Source organism: Lynx rufus, unplaced genomic scaffold (assembly GCF_022079265.1).
Source record: "Lynx rufus isolate CCGP_SWC_20201006 ecotype Redwood Valley unplaced genomic scaffold, mLynRuf1.p SCAF_3, whole genome shotgun sequence".
In the NCBI taxonomy this organism is placed as follows: domain Eukaryota; kingdom Metazoa; phylum Chordata; class Mammalia; order Carnivora; family Felidae; genus Lynx; species Lynx rufus.
In genome coordinates, this window is record NW_025814845.1 from 98,022,678 (window position 1) to 98,042,947 (window position 20,270).

The 20,270-nt window shown below is 39.3% G+C and overlaps 1 protein-coding gene across 5 annotated transcripts in view; it reads right to left on the minus strand.

Annotated features, from left to right (window-relative positions):
- Positions 1 to 19,536, minus strand: part of PDE5A (phosphodiesterase 5A) — a 138,562-nt gene extending 119,026 nt beyond the window's left edge. The window contains exon 1 of one of the 5 annotated variants that reach the window (XM_047091487.1): positions 19,114 to 19,536. In XM_047091487.1, coding sequence (XP_046947443.1) covers positions 19,114 to 19,235 — 122 coding nt within the window. In that variant the 5' untranslated portion in view covers positions 19,236 to 19,536. Of the gene's footprint in view, positions 1 to 17,688; positions 17,769 to 18,539; positions 18,618 to 19,113 lie in introns of those variants that run through there. The other 4 variants (XM_047091483.1, XM_047091486.1, XM_047091485.1 and 1 more) reach the window with 4 other exon arrangements.
- Positions 19,537 to 20,270: the final 734 nt, after the last annotated feature.

Consider the following 20,270-nt stretch of genomic DNA (forward strand, 5'->3'; position numbering starts at 1 on the left):
ATGATTGTTCAATTCAAATGATTCCCCATGGCAAAACGTAATCTTATACCAATTGATAGTGCCATTACTTTAGACATTTTTGGAGCTTTTCTTTTGACTTAGCTTCTAAGAAAATTTATAAGATAAATAAGAATATTAATTTTCTCTAAAAGTTAGATCTTGCTTTTCACTAAGCCCTCTTCTCAAAACTAACAAATAGAAGAAAAACCAACAAAATAAAACCAAACCAAACAAAACCTTAAAGTAACAACTAACTTAATATCTCTTATGCATAAGACTTTCTTTTCCCAAACTCAAATTCCCTGTCAAAAGACAAAAACTTACTACCTCTGAGGATATTTAAAAGAATTTTCCATAATAAAAACAATGCAATCCCTACTCTACAATGACGTATTATTTTCACTAAAAGGCCAGGACAAAAAAAAAGTTTGACAATGCACGATTTTGGAGAGTGTCGGTATATACTCTTCATTCTTCTTGGCAGTCGAAAGATTGTTACCACCACCTCCTTGGAAGGTAAATAGGCAATATCTAACAAATTTTAAAATGCATTTATCCTTTGTTCCAGAGATTTTACACAAAAGAAGTACCAGCATATTCACTATGGCAATGTTTGTTACAGCAAAGATAATAAGCTACCTATATCACCACTGGAAGGCTGTTTAAACACATAATGGTACATTTATATAATGGATTACTAGGCAGACATTGAAAAATGGTCATATGTACTGCTGTGAATAATCTCCACAATTTATTAAGTGAAAAAAGAAGGATACGGAGGGAAAAAGAAAAGGTTGCCTTATTTCTGAATCTGTGTTGTTTTCCATTTATCAGATATTGCCTTAATTACTTTATTTTGAACAACAATGTATTATTTGGTAAATATACATTATTGTAAAATATGCCAGTCTAGAATGCAATGGGTAAGAGAAATAATAACACAGATATTACTAGGATGACCTCAGAATTTCAAGTGTTGGATACTATTATAAAAGCCTTTCAAAGATCCCTTTAGGAAGAAACACTTACATAACCCCCCAGAATTGCAGTAGTTGTGCCAAAGAAACTGATGTCAAAAATGCATGTGAAGCTGTCAAAAATGTACAGGAAGCTTTTGAATAAAATTTTTGTAAAATGTAGATAAATGTTTTGTAAAATGTAGATAAAAAAAGCACTATGTCTAAATTAACATATTTTATGTGATTTAAAAATATGCACAGGTAACTTAAATTGTTAAATCAATATAAAAATAGGCATTTGAATTATTTCAGCTACCAACTTAAAACTTAGTACAATTTATTTCTTACCTTCTCATTGGAAAATGGTGATCAACTTTTTTTTTTAATTCAAAATACTGACTTGACAACTCGAGGTGGATATCTAAACAGACAACTTACAATGGGTGAAAACAGAATTCCTAATGCCCTACCTGTTGTGTTGCTCCAATCTCACTCCCTGCCAGTTTTCCTCATATTAATAAAGAACACCATCACCTCCCTAGTTACTCAAACCAACATCTAGGAATTTCTCGAAATTTCTGTTTCCTTCAAATCTCACATCCAGGCCACGTCCTGTCAATGTGACTCCCAAATCTTGTATCCCAATTTGTTCATTTCTATCTCCTGCATTACACCCTGGTCCAAGTTCCACCACCTCTCACTATGGACTATGATTACCTGCACCTAACTGGTCTTTCTATATTATACTTGCCCCCTTTCAAATCCATTCTCCCCATAGCAGCCTGAGCAATCTTTGAACAAAGTATATCTTAACATCTTAATTATCCTACTTGGCTTCTCAGTGAATAGAGAATAAAAGCCAAGCTCTTTTAATCCCCTACCTGGCCTCTCTGGGGCTCCTCAAGCAACCAAGCTCTAACTGCCCCCAGTCTGGAATGCTCTCCCGGCACCTACATCTGGCTGATCACTCAGACAGGTCTTCACTGATCTGCCACCTAAAGTGGCATCTGATACATGATGTTCTCACCTCACAGCACCTGGATTCTTATTATCGGATATTTTTCTTGTTTATTAATCTGTTGTTTTGTTGTCTGTCTCCTCCGACCAGATGTAAATTTCATGAGAACTACTTGTCCAACTTGTTCCTGTACTCGGAAAATGCCTGTTACATACTCTGTCCTCAATAAATCCCCTATACTTGGAAAATGCCCGTCTCATAGTGTGTCTACAATAAATAATTCTTGAGTGCAGTGAATGAATCAATAAATAAGGCTCCTAAATTGACTACATCAAGAGAGACAACAGTCTTTTGAATATCTGAATGCTTGTATATTCGTTACAGAAAATCAACATTGTGGTTTAACTATCAATATTTATTATCTCTTGGATATAAGCCTCATAACTGATCATGGTTAAGTTATCCTCATATACCCTGCAGGGCTTATGATATGTCTCATATAGAGTCAGCGCTTAAAAATTCTTTATTCATATGCTTTTTAATACTACATTTGTCACACGTGTTTTATTTCTAGTTATTTTCTTGGAGAGATGAATGCAACATTAAATTATACAGGAAAAGCAGATCCAGTATATTCACTCATTCAATCAACAATTTTTATTAACCACGAGTGATGGGGAAGGGGTTTCTCATGACCACATTATTGATTATCTGAGTCCCTGTAGTTATATGCTTAGGTAGGAAAACATATCATATCATATCATAACATCAAAACACTCACTTAAGAACCAACCACAAAGAAAATTAAATCATTCCTCACACCTCTCTCTCTTCAGACATCCCTTAAAGTTCTGCAGTGCATGACCAATGTGGCTATATGAAGTGGGCCTTTCCTCTTAAAACCATCTATCCTCTCCCAATGATTTTTTAATATTTCAGTTTACACAAATACAAATCACCTGCAAATCAAAATGATAATTCTTTAAAATTTTTTTAAATGTTTATTTTTGAGAGAGAGAGACAGAGCACGAGGGGCGGGGGCAGAGAGAGAGGGAGACATAGAATCCGAAGCAGACTCCAGGCTCTGAGCTGTCAGCACACAGCCCAACGCAGGGCGCGTACTCACAAACCAAACCGTGAGATGATGACCTGAGCCGGAGTCGGATGCTTAACCGACAGAGCCATCAAGTGCCCCCCAAATTAAAATTCTTACAGGGGCGCCTGGGTGGCGCAGTCGGTTAAGCGTCCGACTTCAGCCAGGTCACGATCTCGCGGTCCGCGAGTTCGAGCCCCGCGTCGGGCTCTGGGCTGATGGCTCGGAGCCTGGAGCCTGTTTCCGATTCTGTGTCTCCCTCTCTCTCTGCCCCTCCCCCGTTCATGCTCTGTCTCTCTCTGTCCCAAAAATAAATAAACGTTGAAAAAAAAAAATTAAAAAAAAAATAAAATTCTTACATAAGATACAGAATTTCTACAAGTAGATCAAAGTAATGTTGGAGAACCATTACAATATTATACAAAGCCACTGACAGTTAAGGGCTATGCCCAATTAAAGACCAACTAACAAAGAATCAACAAGGGGAATGATATAACAGATACTTGAAAAGAGAAATTTATTTAAATAATTATATTCAAGATTAAGAAAGGTCCTTGGAGGGTGCCTGAGTGGCTCAGTCAGTTAAGCGTCCAACTTTGGCTCAGGTCATCATCTCGCAGTCTGTTAGTTCAAGCCCCATGTCAGGCTCTGTGCTGACAGCTCAGAGCCTGGAGCTTGCTTCTGATTCTGATTCTGTTTCTCCCTCTCTCTCTCTCTCTGCCCTTTTCCCCACCTCTCTCTCTCTCACTCTCCTTCTCTCTCCCCGCCCAAAAAATAAACATTAAAAAAAAAGAAACATCCTTGGAAAAAATGATGAAACCTTCACGGTTTCAAAAAGTGTTTTTTTGAAAAAAAGTCTATATTCCTGTTGTAAAAGTCAAACATGAAAAAGTGAAGTTAACTGGCTGTAAAATAGTTTTGTCAAAAATTGTCCATTCTAAAATTTAGCATGGAATTTTCATTATAATCTACATTTTATTAAATCTAAGATTAATTTACTTTTATAATCTGTGGTTCCATATTCAAGATAAAGTTCCAATCAAAACCTTTTCACTGATTTATTTCCCCATTTTAATTGGATCCATGTTTACATGTCCTTTTTTTTATAGAATGAATTATTCTCATAAGGTAAAGATCTGAGTGTGTCAGGCACTATTTCAGCTAGGCCGGGCACCAGAGCTATAGTAATGAACAACCCTAGACATATCATTCAGTGACCACTCCTGCAAAATTGAAGTTTATATGGTGTTCAGGAGTTTATTTCTGTACATACTGGATTTTGCTGTTCTATAAAGTTAAATGCAAATGCATAAAATGAATAAAGATGGAAAAGATGCCTGTAAATATGTCAGATGTAAGGGTAAAAAGTACCAGATGGAATTCAAGAAACCTAGATGGTACTTCTGACTGGGCAAATCACTTCTGTGGCCTACGGTAGGATCTCTGTGTTCATGTCTCTTCTTTGATTTTGTAAGATTTTGAAAGTATTTATATGAAACATAATGAAAAGAAAAGGGCAACAGTTTATTTAAACCTGGTGAGACAGGCATTAACAATCCTACTTTCTAAATTATGAAGCTAAATTAAATGGCTGAACCAAAGACATTCTATTTGGTGGCAAAATCTAGAGTCAAATCCAGGTCTCCTTTTCCAAGTCTTATGGCCAGTAAGAAGAAAAAAGTTCCCAGAACATCAATGCGTATCATGAAGGAAACACTCCCTAACTTCTAGCTGCATTTGAAAGTCAAACTCAAATTCACACATACAGGCACAGAGAGAATAAGACTGGAGTGCCTGGGTGGCTCAGTTGGTTAGGTTTCCAACTCTCGATTTTGACTCAGGTCATGATCTCATGGTTCGTGAGTTTGCGTCCCTAATCGGGCTCTGTGCTGGCAGTGTGGAACCTGTTTAGAATTCTCTCTCTCCCTCTTTCTCTGTCCTTCCCTGGCTTGTGCACACATGCACACTCTCTCTCTCAAAACAAATAAACTTAAAAAAAATCACTTACGATAACACATTCTTTAACTTAATTTTTTATACTCAGATCATAAAAGGATGGCATATTAAGCCACTGAGGCAAAAACTGTCTCAAATGACTCAGAGAATAAAGATTCTTAAGGATAGTGTCCTGAAAAATATCTGCCTGAATCCCATGTCTGTTTCTCTGAAACCAGGTCATGTTTTATAAATCTAAAACAGTGCACTGAAAAACCGTATAATGAATGTGTTCAAGGGAAGAGTCATTCTTACGGTTGCTAGATTTAGCAAATAAAAATACAGAACACCCAGTTAAAATTGAGTTTCAGATAAACAATGAATAATTTTTTAGTATAAGTAGTATCTGAAATTCAAATTTAATTGAGTATCCTGTAGTTTATGTGGTCATGCCAGTCCTCTATATTCTTTTTCCCCAACTGAAATTGTTGGCAGATAGACAACAAAGAAAAGGTGGGTTCTATACAGCATACTGATGAGCTCCAGACTATCAAATTACTAACACTAATTTTATCATCAAAAGAACACAGAGGACGACCGCACTGTGATCCTGCGTATAATAACTGAACCTTTTGAAAGCTTAGAGATAAATAATTAGTAGTATAAAATTCCTCTTTAAACTAAGTTCTTTCAGTTTACTCTCAAAACCACACCATGTATTTTTCATAGAGAAAAAACAAATTATAATTGACTCATAAAACAGAGACTGACTAGTTGCTAAAAATTCTTGGGACTATGAAGCATAAAGGGGCTATGTTTTTAGGAGACTTGAGTTCTAACCTAAGCACTTGTTACTAATGAGTTTTATGACCAGTGACAAACAATTTTCTTCCTCTGAGTTTCAATTTTATCTTCTATAAACCAGGGGAAACACCACCTGTTCTGATTACTTTATGTGAGGTGCAAGGTGCTGTCTTCGGCAAGGTATGAAGTCAAGAATAGCAAACAGGCAATCAGAAGGTAATGCTAGTTCCAGCTATAAGACTACACAGATATGATGCCAAACCAGTCAAAACTTCTCTGGAGTTCAAGTTTTTCAGGTGTAAACATGGGCAGCTGTATTAACAAGCCACTAAGACCCCCTACAAAGTCTGACTTTATCAACAGGTCAACAGGTTATCATTAGGTCAGTCAACTCACTTAATGTCTTTTTGCCCCTCAGCTTCCTCTTCTTTTAAACAGGAGAACGACCTCATGACTCCTTCACTCACCACACAAGGCTGATACATAAGTTAAATTAGAAAATGCTTGTAGGAGCATTCCAAAATCTCTTCCATATATTTAAGATTTTGCTATCTCCTGAACCCTTCATACTCATTCCAATGGAGACACAGGGTTTGGGCTAAGGAGCAGTAGCTGTTCATTTCTTCATTAAGTTCCCCCAAGAGAATCAGAAAAAGGATGAGGAGAGAAAGGTGTTTCTGGTGTACAACACCACAGGCTAAGTGGGCTAAATGGGGTCTGGAAACAGGCTGGCTACTGGCATCCTGACGACTGCTTGAGTCCTCAAGTCCTTGGCCAAAGCAGATACTGCAGAATGCCATTCTTTATAGAATCCCATGAAGTTCCTCCTCCTCCCCAAGAATAAGAGTTACATCATAATTCTATGCAAGTTGCATCCTAACCATCTGAGCAAAAAGGAAAGAGACACAAGTTCCACAGGTATTTTTACCCCGTGCTACAAGCACTAATAACTTAGAGACTTTGCTGTCATGGATAAGCATGTCCTTGCCAACTGCCTGGCAAACCTGGGAGCACTTAAAAGCAGGACAGCCCTCTTAGAGTCTTTTGGTTGATTTCACTTTACAAGGCTGTTAATGAAAGCTAACAGGGCCCAGAAACTTGAAGTAAAGCCATAGCCCAGGGAAATGCAGTGAAAATTGGTGCCAAGAGTTTATAGTTGATGATAAGATCCTGATGTTTAACATCCCATCCAAATCATTCCCTCTCTCCTTACCAAAATCTGTTATCCTCCAGTCACTTATATCCTTCCTTATTTTGACACAAAAAATTTCTTACTTCATAAATGAATTGTATTATATACCATTTTTAAATGGGTAGATTAAATTTAGTTTTGTGTTTGTTTTTAATTTTTACAATATGTCTTAAAATAAGTAGATCCTGGAGGGTACCAAAATCAACATTGGGAGCTATTCCTCTCAGGAAACACAATGTGAACACCATCTGTGGTTTCAAACTTGTATACATCATAGATGCTGCTGAGGCGCACAGAGGGACCCTTTCCCCCACTGTGCACGTAAAGAGCCCAAATGACTGATATTAATTAGATAATAGGAAATAAAGCCAAATGGCAGCTGCCAAAAACTTGCCAAGAGTTGTCATACATGTGCCCTGAATTTTAAATTTCAAACCTTTTTAAATAATGAATTCAATCAGAAGTTTACGGTCTCCATATCCTACTTTAGGGAAGACTCTTACAGCCCAAACTGCTCATGCAATGGCAATTTGATATAAAAAATCAGTGTCATGAAGAATATTGTTTAATGCATTCTGATTTCACTGGGGTTCTTTACAATACTGCCAGCACCACACCCTTCAAAATGGTGTTACAAAGTAGGTGGAGCACCCTACAAAATTAAATGAGTTCATGCACTCAAAAGGCCAGGAAGCCAGGTTCCAGCAGCTGCAGCAGGAAAAGGCTGAGCTGCATATTTCCAGTGTTGAACATTTTGCATTTTTAGTAATACACAGAGGAATGACCAAATTAATTTGTGAATGATAAAAAAAAAAGATAAAAAAAATTCGGGGGGGGGGGAAGCATAGAAGATGAATGGTCATTTTTTTATGATAGTTGTAACAGAGTTTATTTCCTCAAAATTATACACATGGCAGAACCCTGTGTACTTCTATTTTTTTAAGTAGATAAAAGTATACTTCTTAAAATGATAGACTCAACTAAGTTAATGATTTAACTTAATGTTTCAAATCTAGTAATACCTTTTTTATAGATATTTAAATAGGTTTAAGTTTATATATTAGGCACACCTCATCTTCTTTATAAAAATATTACAAGTTGATTAGCAATCCTCATTGAAAAAATGAAAGGTAACTTAAGGCATATACTCTGTTAGGAATCAAAACTTTCCTCCTTTTTCAATTTCTCATTTTCACACAAGATTATTATAGACCTATGACAGAAAAGAAAACTACAATTTATAGCTTATGTTCTAGAAATTTTCCACTCATCTAGACATGCCACAGCTTCTTCCAAATACCTTCTATCTAAAAGTATTAAATAGGAAATGCAAAACCTACTCACAGGACAGACAGATGTAAACTCTTGTAGAGATTTCAAATATGGTTAGCAAAAGACACACACACACACACACACACACACACAGATGCCTATGTCCATAAGGGCTCCATGCAGCAATATATTTACTTTCCACCAAAGTTGAAGTGCTCACTCATCTTACAAAATGAATCTTGAAAAAGACAGAAATGCTTTAAAATGCACATTTAATATTCCAGATGTCTTGAAAGGGAAAATGATTAAAATATTCTGTCTGGGTTTTATAGAATATTTCTTGGCATCTAGAAACCTAAGGGGAAAAAAAAGGAAAATTTACGAGGCAAAGTAAAATTGTGATATAAACACAGTAATTCTCATGAGTTAAAAATACAATTAGATGAAACCTAATTGTAGAGCAACTAGTTCAATGCATTTTGTACTCTTGCCTAAAAAAATGTACCAAAGGATGAAAATTATTTGAAAATATATTGTATTTAGGGTATTTGTGTTCTAATACTAAAAATATAATTGTGATGGCCTAGTACCTAAATATTCAGCCACTCTATTTTAAAATGTCATTGGAGAGTTCCCACTTTTTAATACTCTAAAATTATAGATGGAAACTAAACCCACTTGGGCAAAGTCTCTAAGCAAATCATTTAGTAATGCGTATGCACATTAAGGGGCCCTAGGAGAAACTTTAACCTCTTCCTGAGTTAGATTCCACATGATATTAAATCTATGAGCCTTTGCCTTGCTTCCTTTAACACTGACACTAAACTTCAGTAAAGACTGGTGGGGAAGGGCCCTAAGTGGGACAGACTTGAGCTTCAAACCCACAGCTATTTCTTTCTAAGGGTGAAACCTTAGGTATATTATTCACTCCCTCAATAAAATGAATGAAGATAATGACATAACCTTTCTCAGGTTGTTCAGAAAATTAAAGGAAATAATGCATATAAAGTGACAGCATAGAGTCTGGGACATACAAATGTTATGTTTAATACAGTGTTTAATACACAATAATTATTATTTTTAAGTTAATCAAACATTATTAAATAATGGAGTACATCTTCAAAAGTGTTTTTTTTTTTTTTGGAAAAACAATTTATTCAGTGGGTTTGTACAGAGTAACTAGATGTTAGCCATTGCTTCTTCTGAAGCTCCTAGTTTTAAAACACTAATATCTCTACAGAAACACATGAAAAAAAATTAAGTTGCTTTAATGTTAGTATTTTCTCAAATTATAACTGAAAAAACATAAGACTTCCTAGACAAATAACTACACTTACATATGATGTAATTTTTTGAATAACATATAAAAATAAAGAACTTAACAGTTGAGAAAAATAATTGCAAGAACATAGTTTGTTTCTCCATTACTACTTAAAATTTTTTTTTGCAAAAATAAGTTAGAGATTTGGGGATGATTCTTTTTGAAAAAATTGAAAGATAAAATAAAACTGACAACACATGTGAGAAAACATAACTAATTACCTATAATGAAAATTATAGCAATATTTCATAGTAACCATAATTCTAAACTGGAGAATGGTTTTAATACTAGACCAAAAAAAATGCTTTAACACTCTGCTAGAGATTTGGGGACTAAAGTTGGTCTGTTTTAGCTCCTACCCAAGGGGCTCGCTTGAGGAAAGTCTGGAAGGCTGAAGCCTGGGCCTCAAGCACAGCTACGCAGCAAGTCCTTGAGCAGTGTAGCATTTGGGGAGATTTGCAGGGTGCCTCAAAACAAAACAGGGTAAAAAACTGCAGGCCCCGAATGATCCAGAAAAAACAATGCATTCCCATGCTTTTAAGTTTACTATTAAAACATCATCCCTTTTTCTTTCTCTCCAGTGCTTTTTTTATTTCGTAGGTCATGTGAATTAATCACTTTAAAACCAGAATTACAAAGAGTGTACTAATTTCCTGTCTGGAAAGCGATGGTTGATAACTTATATGGAAATCTGCTAAAATTATCCGTAGGAAAAACACAAAAGTAACTCACATAAAGTATAATGTTAGATATTTTTCCTGCTCTTTGATCCTGATTTTATACAGTTTTAGTTACACTGTTTGCATAATTTGACCTGGATCCACTACTCATTTCTGGAAAGTACTTAAAGAAGGAAACTATTCAATCTGAGAATCTGATAATCTGTCTCCTTGTGAAAATAAAGAATGCTTAGGGTTGAAAGAGCTTTTTCAGCTCATTAATGAATTTTTCTGCCTTGATTCCTCCCCACCCCACCTCCACTCCCACTTTAAAACCCAGGGTTATTAACCTGAGCCAGTCCCAAAGCTGGGGACAACCCACCCCAGGAGGTCTGGACTCCCGGTCCAATTACCTTTCCAGTAGCACAACAATCCACAAACGGCTCTGTTCAAATCATTAATATTCATGTAAAATATAAGGACTTTTTTTAAGATTTTATTTATTCTTCAGCGAGAGAGACAGAGCATGGGCAGGGGAAGAGCAGAGCGAGAGAGGGACACAGAATCCAAAGCAGGCTCCAGGCTCTGAGCTGTCAGCACAGAGCCCGATATAGGGCTCAAACTCAAGCTGTGAGATCATGACCTGAGCTGACGTCGGACTCGGACACTCAACCAACTGAGGCACCCAGGCACCCCAAGGACTCTTAAAGTCTATAAAAATCGCTGTTTTATTGTTCTAATTCCCACTTACCAGAATAAAGAAATGACTATCAAAGTTTGTGATTATATGATTCTCAAGGTAAACTACTGAAATTCACTCTCCAAAAGGGAAGGAAATATGCATTATTTCCTTTAAATTTCTATGAAGTAAATGCTGCTTCCATTTTACAGAAAAGGCAAATAAAGCACCTAAGTTCATACTGTTTGAAAGAAAAAGTTCTAGGGTTGAAGCTTAGACTGCTCCTACCTAGGGCCCTTAACCAACATCAGTAAAAATCAATAGTAAACAATTCAGAACAGTGGCTCCTAACCAAGTAATAGCACCAATCCTTGGGGGCATTTGGAACTGTGGGTCACAATGATGGGAGTGCTCCTGGCATTTAGTTTCTGGGGTCCAGGGATGTTAAATAACCTGCAATTTGTTGAACAGTCTCTCGCAACAACAAAAAAAGGTCACCACTGAATGCCACTAGCATCCCTTTTGAGAAGCACTGGCTCGGATGAAGAAAAGATGAATATACCATAATAATAGGCTGTTAAATGAAACTGGGGAGATTTGGAGCACCTCCAAGTGACATCCTCACATAATGTCTACTGTGATGTTACCGTGATCAGTTCTCTTGGATCTGGTATGAAAAGGAAATGAATGCTCTGCCTGAAGTTACTTAGTATTTCCAAGTTTTCTCCAGCTATGAAAACATCTGAGAAGTTGACTGGGACCAAATATAAATAAAATGCAGAATCGCTTCATATGGTTTCACATTCACATTTGATGGAGAGTTAAAAGAAACAGGTTTTGTAATTTTCCATGCATTTGCAATCACATGTATGAAAAACGTTCCTTAAAGGAAAACCTACTTACATCTGAAAGAACACATCATAACTGACATCTATGCTGTAAATATGTAAATTGATTTGTTTTGCATATGGGAAAGACTGCACTAGATTGCCATTTTTCAATCTGAGGTATGAGAAGGCCTGAGAATCCAAAACAAGTACGTTTTAAAGATCTGTAATTTTTCTATGAAAATGTTCTAATTTTGTGTTTTCACACTGATGACAATTAAAACCCCTAAAAACGGTGAAAGAAGTACACTTTAAAATACTGGGATGACCACCTTCAAACCAAGTACTAGCCTACAATTTTAACACTCAGATTTATATCTGTGTTTACAACCATACGAACAGCTCAATGGTTCTAGGATAAAGAAAAAAATAAAAAACAGACAAATTTAATCTGCAAGTGTGCTTTCAAACCAAGCAAAAAAAAACAAAAACAAAAACAAAAAAAAAAAAACACAAAAGCTATGCTATAGCAATAAAAGCTTCATGACTGTTCGGACCCAGTGGGAGAAGTGAATCATCATTAGGGCAACTGTAGCAAAGGTGAACTGACCTCACCAAACTCTTTATTGAGCAGTCAGGGCCATATGCAGTCTGCAAGGGTGATGTAATAAATACTGTCAATCTGCATCTGGCTGGAGTTTTACCATTCTTATTCATAGTTAGCTTATAAATTTATTTTGGTATTACAATTGGAAAAATGCTGAAATTATGATTAAATTATACCTACTCTTAGGAATCCCATATTTAACCAACATTAAATACAAGGAAGTCCAACACTAGGTATGGTAGATACCTAGAATTTCTGGCTATGCCTATATCACTTTCTTTTAGGAATTCCCTCTCCTTCAATGGCATATCACATTATGGGTTACCTGCCCCAAGAAAGTAGTCGGACGACCCTATTCTTCTGGATACACTGACTGGACCAGAGCAGGCACATGACTCAAGCAAGGCCAGAGAAAGTTTGAGAGGACTGACACAGATGACTCGGTAGTTCTCTAACATCAGGATTTTAAGACCCACAGAAAGTTGCCATGAAAACGCTTCCAGCACATAAAGAAAGCATACAGAATAAAGCCAACACAGCACAGGGCCAAAAAATGAATGGAAGGATGGGATGGATAGATGGATGGATGGATGGGCTGAAGGAAGGACAAACAGATTAAACAGATTTACATACAAACAGAATCCCGACAATATTTGATCAGATGAATTTCACAGACAAATCTATTTCCAGGCACTTAATTATGTAAGACAATTTTGTATAAATTCAAGTAGGGTTACATATGACCAAAAGTTTTCTAACTAACATACCACAGATCAATAAGAATGTCTTTCTTATCAGGAGAACATTACTTAAGTTTGAGAAACACTGGATTAAAGATTTTTTCTAAATCTAAAGTTCAAAAATCCTGCATGTGTGTATGTGTGTGTGTTTTAATTATTTCATCAGCTTAAAGGGTCAGGATTTTTTTCTCTTCTTTCAACCTCAGCATAGGTATTCAACAGAGAGTAGAAATAATGATTGCTATTTTTTTTTATAATTATCACTAAGGATATATTAGATGGAGATCTTTTTTTCTCCCAAGTTTAGATTTAATAAAATTATTCACAGAAGATAATTTGCTGATTTTAGAATTCAGAATCAAGGGGAAAGTCTTGAAGGATACAGAAGCTAACAATGGCACATAACACTTTAAAAAGCATGCTTAGTACAAACTATAAACCAGAGAAATAAATAAATATCTTTAAAAGCTTTTTAATTATTTTATCTTTTTAATGTTTTTATTTATTTATTTTTGAGAGAGAGGGGAACGGGGGCAGACAGAGAGGGAGAGAGAGAGAATCCCAGGCAGGCTCCACGCTGTCAGTGCAGAGCCTGATACGGGGCTAGATCTCACAAATTGTGAGATCATGACCTGAGTCAAAATCAAGAATTGGATGCTTAACCAGCTGAGTGTCCCAAGTGTCTCAAAAAGCTTTTTAGAATACTTACCAAAATGATTCTTAAAAACCTAACACTCAGTTAGCTTTACCTGCCTGAAACATTTGGTTGGCCATAAGTATAAATTCCCACCAGTTAGAGAAAATGAATACAACATTTACATCATGAAAAAATATATATAATTCCAAACAAAATGAGAATACCAAGTCAGTAAATAAGATTACAGAGCTAAGTATCAGATGAATGACTCATGTGGAAAGACTTTCTTCAATTTTTATGCCTAGGTATATAGCTCCCAGGCACTTTTTGCTGAGAACCTGATAGAACAGATATTTCCAAGACCACATCAATCAGCTGTAATGGAATCTACATCTGTCCAGCTAAACGAATTTCATCGGAAGTCCTGCAAAGTCAGTAGCTAGTCTGCATCCTAAATTCAGAAATTAGTCATTTTTCAACCCTCCACTATCAACCAACTCAGTGATTTATTTAATTGTCCTTAAGTCTTTACCAAAGGCTTTCATCCTAGGAAGAGGTTTTTATCCTACAATCAACTCTGAGAACAAAGAGCAAATCTAACTGAACCTAACAGTTATAGGTTTAATAAATTATTAATGTGAAAAATGTTTTGGGAATAAACCAATAAACATCAACCAGTTCTGCGTAACCTTTTCAACGATGGAAGAAATCTTTCCTGAGCATTATTAAAATGTACTGGGAAGTTCAAAGTTCTAAGTTAATTTGTGTTTTCAAATTTAAAGGAAAGGAAGCATATTACTAAGACACATTCCCTGTAATCAGATAAGGATGAAACTTTACCTGTACAACTTGAAAGCCAGTTTCAGATATTTTAAATATTTAACTGCTTAGGTGGAATTACTTAAAAAGAAAATTTTGTTGCACAACATATTCAAAATGTTAAATATTGCATGTCTTGAGATGTTGAAAACATGATCCTAGGAAAATACAGATCTGAAAAAAAGCTACTGAATTGTACTATATGCCTATTTCAGATTTTGTTAGCTAAGCAGATAGATTTATTTTGAGATACCATCTGTGACTAGTTGCGACTGCATTAATTCTACCACATTCTTAGGAACCATGACCTTGTACTGCAGGCTCTAAAATGGGTCTGATTTTGAAACCTTGAGAACACTAGAGATAGAAGGGGCCATGAGAAACATTATTTCAGGGGCTCCTACAGCTTCTTCTAGGAGAAAGGAATTCCATACATATGAGTACTCTTAGGGCACTAAAAAGCAGTTTAGAGCTGGCTATATGAACCCTGGTTATAAACAATACAAAAAGAAAAGGCCGTTATTGCATCAGATTTACCATCATAAAAATATTATAAATAATATTAAAGTCAGACTGAGTCAACAATCACAGGGTTTTATTATATTCAACACTTAGTGACAGTTTGATCAAATATGCTTAACAAATCAGTTGTCTGAAAATTGAAAATTATATTCCTATATAATTACAGACACAATAATTTTTAAAAGTAGATAGCAATATTTATTTTATATCCATCATCTGATTTTAAAATAAATATCTTGCAAATAAAAATGTTAAGCTTTTAGAGATGAGAAAAAATAATGAAGAAAAAAATGTCAAGTAATTCAGCACAGCTTTGCAGTGTCAAATAAAAGGTCTATCGCAGAAAGCTACTTGGGAGTGTAAAACTTCTGTTTCTGGACTTTGATCCAAGCGATCATAAAAACTTGTCCTCACTTAGTAACTCCTATTTTCATTATATGCCAAATATTCTCAAGCTTTAGCCTAGTACAAAACAAAGCAGTAAAGTCAATCATGTTACCCCTACCATGCTAAATAAACTATAACATCACCGACAATGGCAGAGATGATTAGTAACTAATGAAAGGTAACATTATTTTAATATGCTGTCAAGAATAACAACAGCTGTTTAAGTGGCATTAGCACCCAGAAGACTTCATTTGCAAATACATGAAGATTAGAGCCCTTGATTAACACAGTATCTCAGGCGGGTAGGACTGAGGAAGTTGTCTAGAATAGTGAGGGTGGAAATTTTCCATATGTTGTACTTTTACTAGTCTCAAATTATTTTTTTATGCCAAAAGATTATGTTATGGATTGTTCAACCAACACTCTCAAATTCACATCAACAGTCTGTGATTACTAAAAAGCATCTGTGCTCCAAGCTTTTAGCTTTTAACTGGGTGCTTAGCTTTGTATTTGAAGATACAGGAAACAATCTAATACAGCGGCAGAATTGCTTTCGAGGTCAACCAAACCCATGGGTATTTAAATGAGAATTTAGGAATGCCAGAACCTTCATTCTGTTCGATGACTACTATTGAGTACAGATCATTCAGTCTGGAGATAGGATAAAGAGGCATGCATGAATGTCAAATGACAACAATCAAATCAAATAATGTAGAAACAGTTCCATTCACATGCCTGTCTACACTCACAGATGGCCAATCTAAGTGTATCCAAATTTCTTTTAAATTTTAAAACATGTTAAATGTTTCTACAGAACTGTTTCATGGGTTTTCTGAATCACTGACAGTATTCACATTACACTTACAAAATGTAACAAAAGGAAAAAAGCAAAGTAATGTGAGCTTCTAGTTAAAAAAAAAAAATCTTAGCTGTAAAGTTAAAATGTCTGCAAATAAATTTTTACTACAACCATAAGACTCACACTGGGTTTAGAAGTTTGGCATTTTTATAATCAACTACTGTCTAATCTCGCAATCTTAAATCTCCAGTTAATGCCACCAAATATAAGACCAAACGGGAACCTCTGACTACACACAAGCTCTTAGATTATATTCTTTAAACTGACAACTTTCAGCACTTCATAACTCTTAAAACTGAGGGCCTGTACTACTCTTAAACATTTTATACTTTCGTTTTCCAACTCCTATTCAACATAAGCTCTTATAAATACATAAGAATATATACACACAACACACACATATCAGAGAAAGTGGTCAGCCTATGTCAATATAAACTATAATACAAAAGCTAACTTAAAAAATCTTCATATAGAGTCTCAGATGATCTAAATTTTACACAGAGCAGTGTAATTTTGAGAAATTGGGATTTTAATCTTTTGCTACTTGGGAGAAGAAGTAATGTGAAAAGAAAAGTAAATTTAATTCTTTCCATTTATTTTCCAGTAAAATGTTTTTCAAAGTTTTGGCAGGCTCGGAATGAGGTGTTCTTACCTATGACTACTTAAAAAGAACCACCAAACAATCCCAAATTTCTGACTTTAAAGGGAGAGATGGGAAAAAAAGAAAAGGACAATTTATGTTGATTTATAAGACAAATCACTTTTTTCTTTCAACTATTAGTAATATGCCACCTCCCAAAAACACCTTGACACACTTAAAAAAAAAAAATCAGCCCAGTTCTCCTGCTCACTCCCCGTTCAACGAGGGCAGAAAGGTGGATGAGTGCAAGGGGAAAAGGAAACGAGGGGCAGATGGCCTCGGAGTAGCAGGTGACCGCTGAAAACTGTCGGCCACAGCAATCAGCAATTCCAGATCTAGATGGTCTTAGTGCCTTACCCTACACTCGCAGAAAAGTGTGTTTTGAAAAGAAATCACTTTCTTTCCAGGGTTTATCCTCCGCTTGCTCCAGATTTAAGATTCTGAAGGAAGAAGGCCAAAATGGGGAAGCCAACTTTAAAAAGAGGGCGGAGTAATTAAACAGAAGAGGTAAGATTTGCCCTAAGCAGTAGCCTCTATCAAAAAAACCCCGAAAGTAATGAAATCGATACAAATTCGTTAGGAAAAACAGCCTTAAAAAAAGAGTCCCTTCTAAGATACCAAAGTAATACACCGCAAGAGAATAAAGGAAAACAAAAATGTCAGACAGTCCATTTTCAATGAAGATTCCTCCGCTGCTGTGACCCGGGCGCCACCACCCCAGCACCCGGCCCCGCGCCCCCAGGGAAAGTGGGAAGGGAGGGGATGCTGAAGGAACTACCTGGTTTTGTCTCCAAAGGGCAACATATCAAACAAGGGAAGTTCGAAGTGCGGACCATGCGGGCTCCGCAGACCCTGGATTCCAGAGGCGCCGGGGGGCGACGACGTGCCCAGGTGAGGCGGTGACTCCAAGCCCGCTCCCCTACCGACCCCGCCACCGCGCCGCTGCCAGCCGCCGCCCGCTCGTCCCGCGCTGCGCCGCCCCCTGGTGGGGAGCGCCCGGCACAGCGGAGACGGAGCGCGGGCGGGTGGGACCCCAGCGCCGTGCCCCGGCTGGCCGCTCCACCATCACCGCCTCGAGTGCGTCTCCCTAGCGGCCGAGGCGGCCAGCGCCGGCTGCCCGACGGCCGCTGCCTGGATGTGGCGGCGGAGGACACGGGACCCTTCTCCGAAGAGGTGCGTCCTGGAATCAGCCCGAGTCGGCTTCCCACCAACTCCTCAGGCTTTGAGGGATCCGCCCGCCACACACTCCCCTCTCCACCTCCTCCTTCCTCGGCTTCAGCCCCAATGCCTTCCCAACTCAAGGCGAGCGTTTCCCACGCGCGCCCAACTGCCCCCCGGGCGGCCGCCTCCCAAAGGACAGGCGCCCTCCTCCCAGCCCTCCGCAGCGGCCGCCCGGCGCTTGGCTCTCGACCAGAAAGAGCTGGCCTCTGGGGTCGGCTGGGGCCGCGCGGGACCCGCCAGCCCCCAGCTGTCCGCTCCCGCCGCGCCTCCCCCGCGCCCTTTGTGTGCGCGCCGCGAACCCCTCTGCGGAGCGGTTTCAGCGGCGCCGCCTTGGGAACAGGAGAGAGTGAAAGGAAACGCGCGGGCCAAACTAAGGACTGGAAGGGGGCAAAAGGCGACAGCACTTACTCTGGGAAGATTCCGGCATGTTGCAGCCTTTGGGCTCCTCGTGGTCTCGCCCCTACCCCGGCTTCCCCGCCCCGCCAAGGGCCGGGACGAGGGGGGACGGGGGAGGAGCGGAGCCGCTAGGACCGAGTTGGAAATGGTGCTTCCGGAGCTGCAGGGAAGGGGCTCAAAAACTGTTTTGGTTTCGCTAAGGAGATTTAGGGGGACCAGGAGGCTAGAGAAGGGCTGGAGGAAGGCCCATGAGCGCGGGTGTATGTAAATAATCTTGCTCTCAGGGAATACCAGGGCAGCCGAGGTGTATGTCTGGGGGGCGGGGGGGGTCCGCATGTACATTTTTGTATTTGAACTTTGTGAGCAAGTTGGATCGAATCCCATGTTTGGGCTTTTCGACTGTACTTGCCATAAAGTCGAGGTCTCTATACCCTAACAGGACCAAGGACCTACTTAAAAAGCCAAGGGCCTGGGAACGGAGGTTGTTTAACGGTGAAGGCAGGGGAAAATTCAACAGGGGAGAGAGATGAGCCCCCAGGTCACTCTCAGCGACCCGGCTGAGTCTTCCAGGGGGTCCTCTTCTTACCTGGTGGCTTTCCTAACAAAGTAAGAGAAGGTAAAGTCCCAGTGATCATCCAGCCACGCTTCCACCGAATCCTGGTCCCGCTGCAACTGCGACCCCCCGGGGCTCGGGCTGGCCCGCTCCATGATCCGCGCCCCGAGTCTCTGCAGCTGGTTTGTGCTGTTTTCCACCCCAGCTGGGGTCCCTCCCTCGGAGGAGCAGGACTCTGCCCCGAGACCCTCCCCCTCCGCCTTGCTCCAGTCCGGCTGGCTTTCGGCGAAGCTGCTCGGGCTCCTGGCCAGCCTCTTGCCGCGCCCCTCCTCTCCCGGTCCTCACCGCTCCCAGGTGTGGCGGGTGGGGCAGGCGCTGCAGCCGCGCGTCCTCCCTGGGGTCTGGTGGAAACCGGGTCTCGCAGTGTCTCAGGTCCCCAGATTCCAAGGCGGCGGCGGAGGCAACTGGCGAGCTCTCCGGAAGCTAAGTGGCCACGGCTGGAAGGAGGCCACGCCACCGCTGGGGTGCGCTGTGTGCTGAGCGGGATCCAGGGGAGCGCGCAAAGGTGACTGTGGGTGTGTTCGCAGATGCCCCGCTGTCAGAAAGGGAGAGTCGCGATGTGTGCGCCCATCCTAAATCCCGAAAGCTGGAGCTAGGGGAAGTTTCCACGCAAAGTAAGAGGCGCTGCTACCCTGGGCACTTTTTCCTCTGGGCTGACTGAACAATGACCGTCTGGCCTCGCTTTCCTCCAACCCAGGGCTTGGGTCTGGGAGAAACCGGGATCATCGACCTTCCTCGGAGCCCAGTCAGCCCCGGGGGTTCGAAGCACCCCAGCAACCGTGCGGGTTAAGGAGAGCTGGGGCGTGCGCCACAGATTTGCGGGTCCTGGTGGGTAACTTCCAACAAAGCCATTCCCGTGTTTAAAATGTTAATATTAACGACAATAATAGTTACAAATTAGGTGTCTGCATCAAACATTCCCTTTTCATGGCTGGAACAAGATTTCCTAGGAAAAGGAAAAGGTAAACTGAAATAATTATGATGGTTTGTGTATGAAGTCAGAGAACAAGGGCACCTCTGTACAATGAGGTTAACTTGAGAGCACAGGCACTAGGCGGGTACAGTGCACAGCAGCCCATTAGCCCAAGTTTAAGTTAATTCGTCATATTTAAATGGGATTAACACGGGCG